Genomic DNA, 15,171 nt, shown 5'->3' on the forward strand with positions numbered 1-15,171 from the left:
AGATGCCAGTTTTGACTCATTTTAGAAAATTGCTGTCTGGATTGCTGAACTTCAAAGCAGAACATCTCAGTGCAGCTTTTCCCTTTGAAGTGCAGCTAATCCAGATACTGGGTCCTCCCCTGCCCCCCCCACCCCCCGCCTTTCTTTAACATAGTTAAAATTGGCATCTGACTTTACCAATATTTCTCCTCACCCTTTGCACATTCCTCTTCCCTTCTCCCTTATTTCCTCTTCTTTTGACCTCTCTGAAAAATACAGCAATAGTCACTATCTTGCTAGCTCCCGCATTATCAAGAGCTGCTATAAAGAAAATGGTTGTGGCAATAGCCTATATCAAGTCACATAATGGACAATGGCCAATTATTGCACTAGGCTTGTTACTGAGTTTGTTAATAAAAACTGTTTAAATCTTACCGTCTAAGAAAAACAAAGCTCAAAATAAATCTCTTGTAAATGCTTGTATTCAGAACATTCACAGCCACATCTCTGTGGTTCTGGTAATGCATGTTAATGGTCATTGGTCCTTGTTTAAAAAGTATCTGAGTTTAACAAGCATTTCAAATCTCAGTATTATTTCCTGTGGTTCCTTGTATTTTAGAAATGCAAGAATTTATTAGACTTATATTTGAGGACATTTTCTCTAGCAACATCTAGAAAGATGTTTGCTATTTTGTCAGAGAAATGTCTCCTTCAGGGTCAAGCTGAGGAAGGCCTTTAGAAAATGGTTTTACTGGGGAAGGAATGAGATCACCATTGGCAGAGTTCGCACAGCTCCTGGCAGAAGGGGGCCAAGGATAAATCAAGAGTGCTCATCAGGAAGGGCAAAAGAGGAGCTAAGACTTGGTCAGCTGGGAAGACCTTCCTGCAGTGACTTCTGAGCAGCCTTGGTGAGAGACTTCAGCCTCCTTCCCCCAGGAAGATCAATTGCTACCAGTTCCGCAGTTTAAGTGAGGCAAAGGAGAAAGGATTTCCCTTTAGAGAGTGCAGAAAAGTCAATAAATTATTCTTCTCTCTTAGTAAAAGAAAATCAGAAAATGTGTTCTTCGCATTGTATATCACCATGGTGCTGGCTGTTCAAATAACTACCTACTAAGGAAGGTCTTAAATAGACTAACAGCATTCTCTGGTAAACTGACCTGTCAAAATGTTTTGATCTTGCTGAGTGGTACCGAATCCTGCTGACTCATTTTTGCAGGTGGCTCGTTAAATCATCACTGGAATAAACCTCCAAAGAAGGAAATAGGCTGAACAGTCCTCAGAACAAACTTTGAGGAACAGGCACATCTGCTTCTATAAATTAAAAAAAATTCCCCCCAAATGGGTAAGCTCTGGCCCTGGACAGTTTTCATGGATTGTATTTGCAAGAAGCTTATATTTCTTGAGTACTATAAGTGCTGCTGACACAGTGTCCCTGCCCCAGAGGAAGGGTGGGAGCTGTGTCAGGAACACGTGGGGGGCCACAGAGTCCTGAGCACCTCCAAACGCTGCTGGATCCATGCTCACCATTAATGGACTCATCTTTTCCATAATCTCTCTGGGCTTCCATTCCTTACCTGTGAAATGGGCACCCTCCCCTCCCAGATCTGAGATGAAGGTAGCTAATGTTTGTGAGGCCTGAAACAGAAGCCCGTAAGGAAATCAGTTGCTACCTCTCTCTTCCAGCCAGGCAGAGGAGACAGTAGGATGAGTAGCTTTACACTGAATGGTGTGGACATGAAAAGGAGAAAATGACTGCTTATTTTATGACTGCAGTGAATTATGGAAAACTATCCTGCATTTTAAGGTTGCCATAATCCACAATCATGAGAAATCCAGATAAATATTATGCCCACAGCCTTTAGTCTGGTGATTTCTGACTTCTGACTGAGTGACTTTGCCACTCCCAAGTTCTTTTAACAATGCTCCTGTCTTATATACACATAAAGGATGCTCCCATTTGCTATTACATTAAAAGCCAAATCATGAAGAATTGTTATACTCTGTTCAACTGCAAAGTGGAAGCAAAAAAACCCCAAAACAAACGCAAGGACAATTTAATGAAAGTATCTCTCATTTGCTGAGAAATAACTTTGGAAAGAGGAAGCACTGGACAACTACCAGCATTTTATTTGCCCAGGTCATAAGATATGTCTGTTAGGTGATCTGTTCTTGTCAGGGAGTCCTTAATTAGAAAATTCCTAGAGAGAGCTCCCACTAGGTGCTTATTAAGATCTAAAGACAAAAGAGTTAGTAGAAAAGCCTGAGGAACGGCCAGAGACCTCAGGTTACACTGGAAGGCAAGAGTGAGCTGCTGCTACCATAGGAAGAGGCACTCAAGATGGGATGCTGGATTTTGAATGAAAAACTGTCAGTCCTGTTATTAGTGAGTATTTTTAGCATTAAAAAAACCTAATTGGACATATATAAATATTTTAAGCTTGTTTAAAAGAGATTTTATGGTTTGCTTACAGTAATACTCCCAAGCTAAATATAAAACTTGCTATAAAATATTCAGCAGCCTCTTTATAACTAGTCTTAAAAACAATTTAAAGTCTTACTGTTTTATTTTTAATTATTTTTAAGTCCATGTACTTTAGTCCTCAGATATAGGGAACAGGGGTTTGGAATTGTATTTCAAATTGTATTCTGAATTATTTTCAGAGGCTTTGGTGAATTGGGGTGGGGAGCAGACCTCCCCAGCTCTTCAGCTCCTAACTCCATTTCTGAAATTCTTTAATTTTAGATTCTACTGGCTTTTTAGAGTCTAAGCTAAGTCCTGTGTCTAAGATCAAGTTTGCCATCACACAGTAAATGTCATCTACATCCTCTATGGGATGGGGGGATATAATCCCGCATTTTCTAAAAGTTAGCCTCATTCCAGCAMGCATTTATGATTTCTATCATCTGTGATCAAGAGCTGCATTGCACACTGATTTTTCAAGTATCTCTCAGATTCTTTTAAAACTATAACCATAAGCATTTTTATCTGCAGTAAAAATACTGCAAGTGTCATTAATCTGTGGCCTGTTTTGGAGGTGGTGTGGCTGGGATTGAATTTATATTTGTTTATCGATACCTTCCACTGGTATGAAGATGAAGATGCTTACCTTTATACACGGATTATGTTGGGAGTAAGTACAAGTTTGATTGTTAAAGGGATCCACAGGGAGAATGTATGCATAGTTTGATTTTATTCACATCTTTCATGATAATAATTTTCCTGATGCTTCAACAGTAATTTTCTCATATAAGAGTATTATGTTAATATGGTATTTCCTTTCTTTTGTTCTTGCTATACCAAACTTGTAATCTAATTTCCTTATATTGCTATATGTACAGTCAGCACTGGCTTGGGCGAGAGCTTCTGCAACATGCCTTAATTTTAACTGCATGCTAATCCTGTTACCAGTCAGTAGAAACCTTATTTCATTCTTACGAGGAGCAAGCACTGTAAGTACCACTTCTCAAATAGCCATATTATCCTTCTCTTTCTATTTCTACAGTTCAGCAATATTTTCCATATCAAACATTTTCAAAGGAATTTTAATTTTTGACAGAGAAGTCTGTACCCTATTGCCTAGTTATTACTGTTTAAATTGTCAGATATTCATGACTGAAGAGAAGCAAGTGGCTTGTTTAACACAGTACTCTAAATGCAACATTGATTTTGGCAGCCGCTGCATAGCACGGTGTCATGAAGTGAAAAGTGAGTTGCTACAAAAAGGGAACATAAGAATGCAACCTAGCCAAATGGAGAAAATACGTATCCATCATGAGTATCCTGTGTAGTTGCATAGTGAAAACCAGAGTGAGGAAATGTATAGATAAAAGTGCTGTAAGGATGAAAAGGAACATGTTTAAACACTTGTTTCTAAGTGGCCACCTTTCAGCTCCTTCCTTCTTGTAAAAACGTGTTTTTGTAATTGAGTGGTCATCTGTTCAGAGGCATTTGTGTTAACCTCGGCATCACACATAGGAAGTGCTTCAGGCTTTAACTCTAATGCTTAGCTAAGGCTTCAGCTGACTGGGAATTATTACAGTCAGAGCAATTCCAATTCCACATGTTTGGAGAAAAAATCGCCAGTCACTTCATAACTCAAAATACGACAGGAATTTTAAAATCATAATATGAATTTATTTTATTGTAATCTGGTTATTGTTTTCAGTTTTGCTTTTCTCTCTTTAGACTTAGAGTGCTGTCACATGTCAAACAGTCCTCAGGAATCAACACTGTTTTACAACAGGTTGAATTCAGGAGCTGACAATTTAAGGAAAGAAACCTTGTTGGACTTGTGAATCAATTCATAAATTAACAATAAGTATTTGTATACACAGTTATGTGTTGTGTAAGAACTTAGAGAACTGGATGTTTTCTTGAAGACAATCAGTATTTTGTCTTTCTGGACAATATTGTCACCTTGAAGAGCATGGTAGAGAGGAACTTGAGTGGCTGCAAGGCGGCTGGGGCAGAGCTGGACCCACCGCCCTCCTGGGAGGCACGGTGTCTCAGGACTGCACCCACCTGTGCTCACATGCTGGGAAGATTTATTAGCTAGGAAGCAGCGTGGATAAACACAGGGATCTTTGGCATGGCGCTGTGCCAGGCCAAGTGAGCGACTCAGACGCCCAGAACGCAGTTCAGGGACTGAAGCAGCTCAGCAAGAGCTGTCGCGGTGCCAGCAACGTGTGTTAGCTTTGGCTCCTTGCAGTTCATAACGGCCCCGGGCTGGCTCGGTGCGGAGCCACACAGCTGTCTCCCAGCGTACCGCCGTCGCGCACTTCCAACAAGGGGAAGACGATTCAGTAACACGTAAGCGTGCAGCCACCTGAGGTCTAGACAGGCTTACTCTCTTGGGGTTTGCATTTCGTGAAAGCAGCTAGAATGTTTTCATTGAGAGCTGCCTTTGCCAGCAGTTTAGCTGTGTTCGTGCAACTAAACCTGAGCCTGCATGCACTGCTGGTCCAGCCTGGCTTTGTATGTAACCAGCTCCGGTGTCAGTACATCAGCAAACGAGCTAATCCCCAGCCCAGATAAACCACTCACAAACTACAGCTGAATGTAGCAGAGTTTTATCAAATCTGTTTTTGAATCCCCACTTAGGCTGAATAGCTTTAAGAAATCCTGGAGTGTTGCTATGCTGAAAATAGTTACCTTGGTCCCAAAATGAAGGCTAAACCAAAATTTTCACTGAATTCCTTCAACAGTTCATTTTTAAACGTACTGAACTCCTCTTCTCTCCTATCCAAAGTGCGAGTTGTAAATAGTAAAGGGAATGATATAAAACAAATTTTGCTTTTTCACCAAGCGCTGTGGAGGAGCACTGAGGAGACAGCTTGACAAAAACATCGTATTTCACAAGATGGTTGCCTATGGAATAGCTGTAAATGCAAGTAAGCTTTCAGTTTTTTTCTTCTTTGCCTTTGAACTGTTTTGAATTTCACAGTGATTCTGCCTAATGCTGTAATCCCCATCAGCTCTGACACATGTGCTACTTTAGTGCGATCATTTGCTGACTGCAACTTTAAATAGGTGTAGAGGTCCCATCTGATTAATCATTCGTGACCTTTTTTTCAACAGTTGATAAACTTTCTGCTTGGGTAGTAACTACTAGTTGCCCTTTTGTTAACTTGACCAACTTGTGCCCTCTTAACATCTAGTACAAATAACTTCTACTAAATCCCTGGGAGTAAATGTTTGGAGAGAAGACGCATCATTGTAGTCTGATCTTTTTAAGGAAATTATGCTTATGAGTCATGCTGCTCATCTGTCCACCCCTACATCCCCTTCTCCAATAACTTTTCAACCAGATAATAAATTTCACCCAAATTTGAAACAAGTAGCTGTCTCAAAAACATCAAGGTCTTAAAAATTTTGGAAAAATAGGTGAAGGGTACAGGGAGCTAATGGCCCCCTAGAGTGAAAAACTGCAGCTTGAGATCAAAAGTTACCTGTTTGGTTTGTCCTGCAGACTTACTGAGCTAGAGGTGTTCGCTGGCCTGGCTGGGAACAAGGCATGGCACCCTCCTGTTCCCAAGTGGTTAAAGGACCTGGAGAGGACTGAAGTTAGGAGGAATTTAGATGGCATGAGGGGAAGAGGAGATATGATGGGGAAGGGGGGGATGTGCAGAGAAGGAAGAACGAAGGCTAATTGGAGGACATAAGCACGTAAAGATGGAGAGGTATCTGGGAGAGGGGACATTGTTCTCTTTGGAAATTAGGTCTCATGAAGTCCACTGCTCTTAGGACAATTTGACATTAGACTGTGGTCCCAGCCTGCATTTCTGAAAACATCTATTTCATGTTGGACATCTTCAGATGCTTAGGGAAGTCCCATATTTTATAGTCATTCTGTGACCAAAGATCTCAAAGGGAGTTAGCCAACTTTTGAAAAGGAAAAGGAGATAAAGGAGTTTATCAGAGTTATTTACAAGCCTAATACATTGTAACATAAAAATTCTACCCCCAGGCTGTCAGGATGGACCTTGATTCCAATATTCTTTTCTCTGTATACAAGGCAGCGGCTTTTCTTTGCATGTATATGACAGTAGTGTCCCCACATAGTTAGACAAGTATATGGAATCAGGAATGTCATTGGGATCTAACAACTAAAATTTGTCCTTTCTATATAATGGTAAAGTTTTTGGAGGGGAAGGCAGGGGGATGAGAATGTGCATCTTATAATGTATTACAATGATTTGCTTATCTGTCATGTCCATTCATTTATCAGAGTTCAGTTTCAGCATAAAGCAGATTCCTACAGAATGGAACATTGCTTCTTTAATTAACAAATCAACCCAGGAATGTAAATTAACCAGCTTCTACTTGGTGTATAATTTGTCATGCTCCAAAAAGAAAGCAAAACTGCACAGTCAAACCTTTTATGTTTTGGGGTTTTACATTCATATAAAATGTTTGCTAGTGCATTAAGGTGGACAGTTTGGGAAGTGCAAGTTTATCAGAAAAGTGATTACTTTGTGGCTTCAGCAATTCCAAAGACAAAGACACAGGGCTGATGTCAAATGACAGAAAGCACCATTATTTAATTCTGTCGTTCTCGAGTGAAAAAATGAAGGTTTGGGTTTTTCTAGAATATAAAATGGACAAATAGCTGATGAGATTATTGATGAAGAAAACAAAATACAGGGAAGTCTGATGAACAAAACATGACAACTTATGAACTCATGCTTTCCTAACAGATAAGTGAGAAACAAATATCTTGTTTGGGAAAACACTACATCATTTTATAGTCAGCCTTGGGTAAAGAAGGGCCAGAAATTCAGCTGTCTGAAATTAAATTTAAAATGCATAAAAAACATTCAGTCTTCATAACACACTGTGTGAAAAAAACACAGTTCCCTCTTCTCACAGTAAAGAGGTACCCACAATCATATTGAGTTCCTTATTATAAAATTTAACAATGTTAAAATGATGTGTAAATAGAAAGATGCCATTTTCCACTCATCTGACACATTATTTATACAAGTACTACCTGTACTGCCTTTTGTTACACAAAAGCATAGTCAGCTCCTATTAGACTATTGCAATTTAGTCGTTCTTAGTTAAGTTAGAGCTCTCTCCTTATATGATCAATAGCCTAAATGTGGCAGCAAGAAGTTAAACCAATTTGCAGATCATATCACTAAGCTTATCCTCACAATATAAAATTGTAGACTCCTTTATTATTAAAGTAACATGTTTTCATCCCAGCTTGCCAGGTGGTGTTATTCCAGCATATTTATTTAATAGCATACTAAAAATAGTGTGACATTAGTATTGTCTGGCTTCTAATAACTAGCTCAGCTGAGGTGTGTGTGACTTTGGATAAAGTACATCTGTAGCTTTAATTTTTCATCAGCTCTAATACAAATTCAAATGCAGGCTTTAATTGGTCAGGTCATAAAGGGATATAATTAGAGACTAGTGGAAGAAGGGAAGCTGGAGGAAAGAGAGAGTAAACAATGCTATCTATAATCAAGTGCATCATTGAAAATTCAGTAAAGGGAATTCTGCTTAGTTTGGCTTCCTGAGTTCTGCATGCCTGTCTATGATAAGAGCTGTCTGAGAGTTATTCACCCACTAATAAATCTTCCTTATAGACCTGTAACTCTGCTAGAATAAAATCATAGTTTCACGCACTCTCAGTTTGATCAATGCAAATCATTCTAGACTTTCTAATTCAAAGGGACTTTTTAGTTGAGAGGCAGTACATTGAACCTAAAGATATCTGTAAGAGATAAGTATGTTTTGTACAGCACATTTCTCTTACTGTGTTGTTTTTACCATAATGAGAAAGCAAATCCATGCATTTTCTAAAGTGAGGAGTGTTTGGGGGGATTCTTTTGTTTTTACTTTGGCATGTCTTGAAGAACTAATCGCTTCTTGTGTTCTGATGTTTGCAGAAGGTTATACAGATACATAGCTCCAACAGTCTTTGAGTTATGATATGAATAAAGCTCAAGCAATTAAGGGAAAGGAGGGGATGGAAAGAGAAATCTTTTGGAGTTAATCTGTTTGAAATGGTGTTTCCCTCTCCTTAAAATTTCCAATAGTGCATATTCCTTTAAAAACATGCAAAACAAAGACAGAAGTATAGTGATGCCAGATATGCTTGGCTTCTGCCTAGCATTGAAAATGCTATAGCTAAAAAATTAAAAAATCTTTCTATTTTCAACCACATTTTGTTAATGGCTGGAATACAGAAGTAGCTATGTGAAGGGGTCTGGTGACTAAAGTAGCATTTTTGTGTAAACTGTGAAGCTTTCAGGAAAGCAGGTGCTTATCTTAAAAAGTGGTTTAGTTGAAATCTGAGTTTTGTATTTCCAGAATTTGCAGAAAATTTTCCATCTAATTTCCATGGAACTGCATTTTTTCAGTCAGATTGTCTAACTCTTGGATTTCCTAGCAAGTACTAAGAAGAAAATTATATTAAATTAAAGATTATAAACCTCCAACTAGAATAAAAAATGGCCCACGGCAAGTTCTTGTTTGATGCTGATAACCATTTTAAAAAACCTAACGCAAGTTGTGTGTGGTGACTATTGCCCTAATTTTAACATCATCTCTGCTTTTTCAGTTCACAAAGACAATATGAAGCCGAATGAAGGGTTCCACGTAACTAGAAGTGTCACAAGGTAGCGGGTGGCACCAGAATTCAGACTGGGTTAGTGCAGAATTCCCAGCGCTTTGCTGAGATTCCTGTGAAGCCGCTCTCTTCACTGTGGGCAGAAAGGCCAAGATTTGACCCTTTGATTTTCTCATGATAGGTCGGTTAACCAAAACATTTAACTCCTAGCAGCAAACACCGATTTGATTATTATCCTGTACAGGCATGCAGAAAAGAGAGAGGGAAATCTTGCCCTTAGATAAACACATGCAATTTCTGTTTAGTTCAATGAGAGTTGTGCATGCTTCACTAAAGGCACAATTGGCTGAATAAGACTAGCTAAATTGACCAGACTTTCAAGATAATTCAATTACATCTCTTTGTATTTAAGAACATGTACAGTAAACACCATGCTCTAATAGCAAACCTTTTTCTCCCTCCCTCCTTCCAATAAAACCTTTTATTTGATCTCAGAGGTGGACTAGATAGAACATCTCAGGGTCAAACACAAATTAATACATGTTAAGTGCTTTAAAGGTTCCAAATGTTGTTAAAAACAACAGCCTGAATCCTTCAGTCTTCATGAATTGATATCAAAAAGAGCTTTGCTTTAAAGATTGCATGATTTATCCTATAATTTATATTTAGTCATGCAGAATGAGGAAAACATTGAATAGAAAATGCTGAGATGTAGTACCTTAAGCTTTGCATTCATGGTTAACTTATATTAGTGATATGTATATATGTGTGTGTGTGTACGTGTACATATACATATATATATATATATAAAAATGTAGTAAGCTCAGATTTCAGAAATTTGCATATTAATTTTGGAAATGCTTAGTAAATTCTGTACACTGCAGATGCAGAGGACCTTCAGAAAATGCACTTCAGGGATGTAAAATATTTTAGCTAATGGCAATGTATCCAGTGCCAGACTTTTTAGCCTGCTACAACTATTGTGCATTAAATGAACCACACGGAAAATGGAATTAGATCTTTGCATTACTCCTACCATCTAGCTATAATTCACTTTTAGATTGCATCATTTATTCCTAGTGGCACACAAGAAACCCATCAAAAGTATTAATCTAATAACACTCAGGGCTATATTTAAGATCATGGGAGATCCAGGTAAACCAACATACTTGATGCATTAGTTTGAATGTTAATATTTTTCTGTATATCATTATACTCTGTATGTTAACAGCTGCCACAGAGTAGCTTGCAGAAAAGACCTATCTTAGTCATTCTGGCAGAATTCTACGCTTGTAATACCCTCTACCTAGCTAGTTGAAAGTTGGAATGAATGTTGCCCAGGAGGGAAGAAGAGGTAAATCCCAAAGAAGAGAATATGACGATGTTTCCATTGACAGTAATACTTAGAATAAAGTGGAATAAAATGCTGTTGGACAAAACAGTGTCTTTTAAAAGCCTGCAGACTAGGTTAAGTTGCAGAAGCTTACTAGGTTAAGTTGCAGAAATCTGATGTAATCTTCTAGAAAAAAATTGCAACATGATTACCCCTAATTAAATTTTATGCTAAAGCACTTCTTGGGAAGATACATCTATTCAACCCATAGTTTTTTCTATTCAAATGCAAATACATTGTTAGGGTACATAGATTTCTGTCAGTCTGGAAGGAATTACTAACTCATCTCATTCTCAACACTCAGCATATACCAGCTAGCACTAGGTTTCCTGTCACTGCTGACCTGGCTGGAATTTGTACACATCACAGACAATCTTGCACTTTGAGGAAAGTGCAAGACTTCATAGCCTTCTAAACAACAGAAATCTCATCATTTTGCACTAGAACTTCACAGTGTGCAGTATTTATTTTCTAAAATCTGTGTATTTCAATGGTGAAAAGAGACAACGTGTGTTCTGCTATGAAAACAGATTCAAAGTTCCATTGCTAGACAATGTTGCTATTTTAAATGAACAGAAATAGTCCAAAACCTGCAGCTTATACATTGCAGGGAACCTTTGGTAAAACAATGGTAAAACTGTGTTAAATTCATCTAGTCCAAGGCTATGGTGACTATTTGCCTCATTTAAGAATTATAAAGAACTCATGCATGTATAGAAGACAAGAGGCCCAAGTGCCATTATTGATTTTGCCACTAATCAGTAGCAGATGGCAGGATAAAACTGCTCAGCATAAGTCCACTCCAAGATTCATTGTCAGGTCTTCCAGTCTTGGAAACTTTTCTCTCCTCTTTGCCATGGTCAGGTTCCGGACTGCATGCAGCATGCAGCCCCAAAACCTACTGCAGCCACCCCTCACCCCCATCCTCGGAGCAAGCTCTTTCAGATGTCAGAGAAATCAGGTCCTCATCAAGCAGCAACTTGGTTCCCATCCAGCTGGATCTGATAACACCCTCGCCAGGCCAAAACATCTGTTCTGAAAGAAGCTCCATGTAGGAACAGCTCCCCCCCTTCCCACTCAGCACTTAAAAGTGCTGTTACACTTAAATACATAAACAGTGTTTATATACTGTTTATCCATCAGTTGTACTCTCAGGAACAGATTGCCACAGCCCCCACACAGCTGCCACCTAACCCTACAGCTCAGAGCCTCTCAGGCATTTGGGTTTTGACAATCTGAATCTGCGTGTCTCACTCTCTGCTTGTGGTCTTGTGCAACGTTTCCAATGTCCCGGCGTTGCCAAGTCGCTGGGAGCCCTGTCTCATAGGCAAGCTCCAGGAAGGCGCTCAAGTCTGGTGCTGGCCAGATTGTTTCACATACAGAACCTAATCCATAAAAACATACACAGGACATTCCAGGTCACTGAATCTGATATCTTCTAATGCTGACAGTCACATCACATATGCTATTTCATAAAACTGACCAACCTTCAGCCTAAAGCCACTTAGATTGCTTGATCCCATTATCCCGTTTATTGAAAGGTTATTTTAGAATCTCATTCCTCTGATGGCCTGAATCTGTCTTCTAATTTCCAGGCTCATTTTATCTCTGTGCAGCTCATACCCATTTGGATTCAGTCTCCATCCTGCTGAGGCTATTCCAGTTTGTATAAATAATTTATTATTCATTGGGCCAAAGATTCAGAAAAAATGGGAACTTGATTTTGCAGTGTGGGTGCTCAGGACTTGGAATATTCACTTGTGATACCTGTGCCAATAAATATTTGATTATTTTTATTAAAGGTTACATCAGGAATCAGCTGACAAGAGAATAATCAGTCAGCCTGGTGCCTAGGGCTTGTGCCTTGATTTAAGTCCCTACTTTAAATCATGTATAAAGAGGATTTTAAAATAGGTCTCTTATGTCCCAGTGAGTACCTAAGTATGGGGCAATGAGGTAAAACAGGTGTAAAGCAATGGTGCGGGGGGGGGGGGCCTAAGCTAACACTATCTTTTGCATGAGGTGCAATCTGAGAGCCATTCACAGTGCATGCCTGCCACATCACCTTGTTCAGCTCTACAAGGATCACGTTAGGAGAACAGAGTGAAAATAACCCCTCACCAGCCAGGATAGACAGGCTAAACTATTCTTGAGAGGCTGAATGTAATCTTTCACCTTTTCACACTGGCTGCTTTGAGCACTTGCACGGTCAGTGTCTGGCTTTAAATCACATTCTCCTGCACAGAGCTCTCTCCAGGCATTGTATAGGAGCTCCCCTCTCACGTAGGGCAATGGAGCTCACTAAGTGGATAGGCACCCAAAGAACTTTGCAATACTGAAGTCCTTATGCATTTAACCCTGTGTTTTCATTTATGGTATGACTAGTTGACTATGACTAGTTCAACACAGCATTATTTTTGTGCAAATAGACAATTACAGAATCACAGAATCACAGAATGGTTGAGGTTGGAAGGGACCTCTGGAGATCATCTAGTCCAACTCCCCTGCTCAAGCAGAGTCACCTAGAGCACATTGCACAGGATTGCATCCAGGCGTGTTTTGAATATCTCCAGAGAAGGAGACTCCACAACCTCTCTGGGCAACCTGTGCCAGTGCTCTGTCACCCTCACAGTGAAAAAGTTTTTCCTCATGTTCAGATGGAAGTGTCTGTGTTTCAGTTTGTGCCCGTTGCCTCGCGTCCTGTCRCTGGGCACCACTGAAAAGAGTCTGGYCCCATCCTCTYGACACCCTCCCTTCAGATACTTGTACACGTTGATAAGATCCCCCCTCAACCTTCTCTTCTCCAGGCTAAACAGGCCCAGCTCTCTCAGTCTTTCCTCATGAGAGAGACGCTCCAGTCCCCTAATCATCTTTGTAGCCCTTCGCTGGACTTGCTCCAGTAGTGCCACATCCCTCTTGTACTGGGGAGCCCAGAACTGGACGCAGTACTCCAGATGGGGCCTCACCAGGGCTGAGTAGAGGGGGAGAATCACCTCCCTCGACTTGCTGGCAGCACTCTTCCTAATGCATCCCAGGATACCATTATTAAAAACAAGAAAAAAGAAAAAGAAATCTTCTTCTGAGAGAACATTATTGTTCAGGGAAGCAGATCATATTTGTTTTACCTCAATCACTGCACTTTAGAAAGTTTAGAGGTTTTTTTAATGGTCAGGCACAGGAACAGATAAACACTGAAAGAGAGATGTTGATGGGAAGCTAATTATAAAAACTAGAAACAGTGCATCCTAATAGCTGTACTGTAAACATTTAATCATTTTCATTGTTGTTTTCCATCCTGAAGTATTTAATATTTTGCATTAATGACAACTGTCCTGTAATGGATTTGAAAATCTCTCATATTTAAAATTGTGAAACTCTGCATCTAGCATGATTATGACTTTATGTCAGCTAATAATGAAGCAAAGTCTTTCTCTCTTTTGAAATTAAGATCTTTCCTTTCAGGAAAAGGATTATGGGGGTGTTCTTACTTCACTCTTAGGTGTTTTTCTAAACTAACCATCTTGTATACCTTTTAGGAACAAGCCAGAAGCAGAGATGGTGTATAACCATCAGGGCAAACCAGAACTAACACCAGAGTGTTAGTGATTCAGACCTTTTCCTTAAAATCATAGTTTCTCTGGCTTTCCCTCACTGAAGTAAAGATTGTCATGGCGCATAATGGGCCCTTCCTCATTCATATGAAACTCGCCAGTTCAACTGGCATGAAGTGATGTTATATCAATTTGTTCATATGGGAAGATTTTGGATGCCTCTCTTAAATCTCCTCTGGTTTAAGTTGCAAGCTGGTCAGTGCCAGAATGGACATATTAATGTCCTGTGTAGCAACATTAGTTTAGGACACATCCTAATTTTTAACAAAATCTAGGGATTTTAATTAATTACCTCATTTGGAACTATATAAATCAGGGGCAAGTGCTTTTATCTCATCTCTCAAGAGGTCCTCCTTCCATGACACTGAAGACTGCAGGGCACTCGACAGTAAACATGGGAGATCACACTGGAGCTGTTCTTCCTCTCTGCAATTCGAAGCAGTTGCTACGCATTAGACACCAATAAAATTTTCCTGTTGTTGCTAGTTTACTGTGTGAAGCTCTCAATTAACTCTTAATTTACCCTTAATTTAACTCTTTTTGAATAGTTCATAGTGTGCTTAATGATATTCCTTCTGGCATTGCGGACACATACAAGTGCATCTTCAATTTTACACCATTCTTCCTCTCATGCAGCCATCCATATTGTTGCCCACTTGATCAACATAGAGAGGTATCATAGAAGCCAGTCGAAGGAAGCAGGGGAGTTACAGAATAAACTTTCTGCCCTTGGCAAGAACTCACATGAAAGCTACTTGAACCCAATCAGGACCTATGAAACAGTAAGTTGTCACTTTTTGGTTTTCCTCATCTAAAAAGTTTTCCTCTGCGGATTCTTTTGTCAGTAAAACTGTATTTCAAAGCCTTTTAACCAGAGCAAGAAGGTGCTGCCAGAGGTTAACCTCAATTTCAGCTGAAAATACTTACTCAGAGCTGCAATTTTCAGGTTACTAAGCTCAAAGAAATGTCTATGGTATTTTAATTAGTTTGTCAGGAAGCAGCTGGGGTGGGGGAGGATCAGGAGTGTTATGAATAGGAGACAATGAAACAAAGCTGCAAAGAATTTTTGTAAACTAAATTCAGCTATCAATATATGGAACAAACA

General features: G+C 39.5%; 1 protein-coding gene across 1 annotated transcript in view; it reads left to right on the top strand.

Annotated features, from left to right (window-relative positions):
- Positions 1-2,317: 2,317 nt before the first annotated feature.
- Positions 2,318-15,171, top strand: part of NOX3 (NADPH oxidase 3) — a 40,527-nt gene continuing 27,673 nt past the window's right edge. Inside the window, exons 1-5 of the mRNA XM_026079232.1 lie at positions 2,318-2,362; positions 3,015-3,110; positions 3,319-3,429; positions 5,286-5,370; positions 14,703-14,848. Of these exons, the coding sequence (XP_025935017.1) occupies positions 2,318-2,362; positions 3,015-3,110; positions 3,319-3,429; positions 5,286-5,370; positions 14,703-14,848 (483 nt within the window). The remainder of the gene's footprint in view (positions 2,363-3,014; positions 3,111-3,318; positions 3,430-5,285; positions 5,371-14,702; positions 14,849-15,171) is intronic.

Source organism: Apteryx rowi, unplaced genomic scaffold (assembly GCF_003343035.1).
Source record: "Apteryx rowi isolate R43461 unplaced genomic scaffold, aptRow1 scaffold_495, whole genome shotgun sequence".
NCBI lineage: Eukaryota > Metazoa > Chordata > Aves > Apterygiformes > Apterygidae > Apteryx > Apteryx rowi.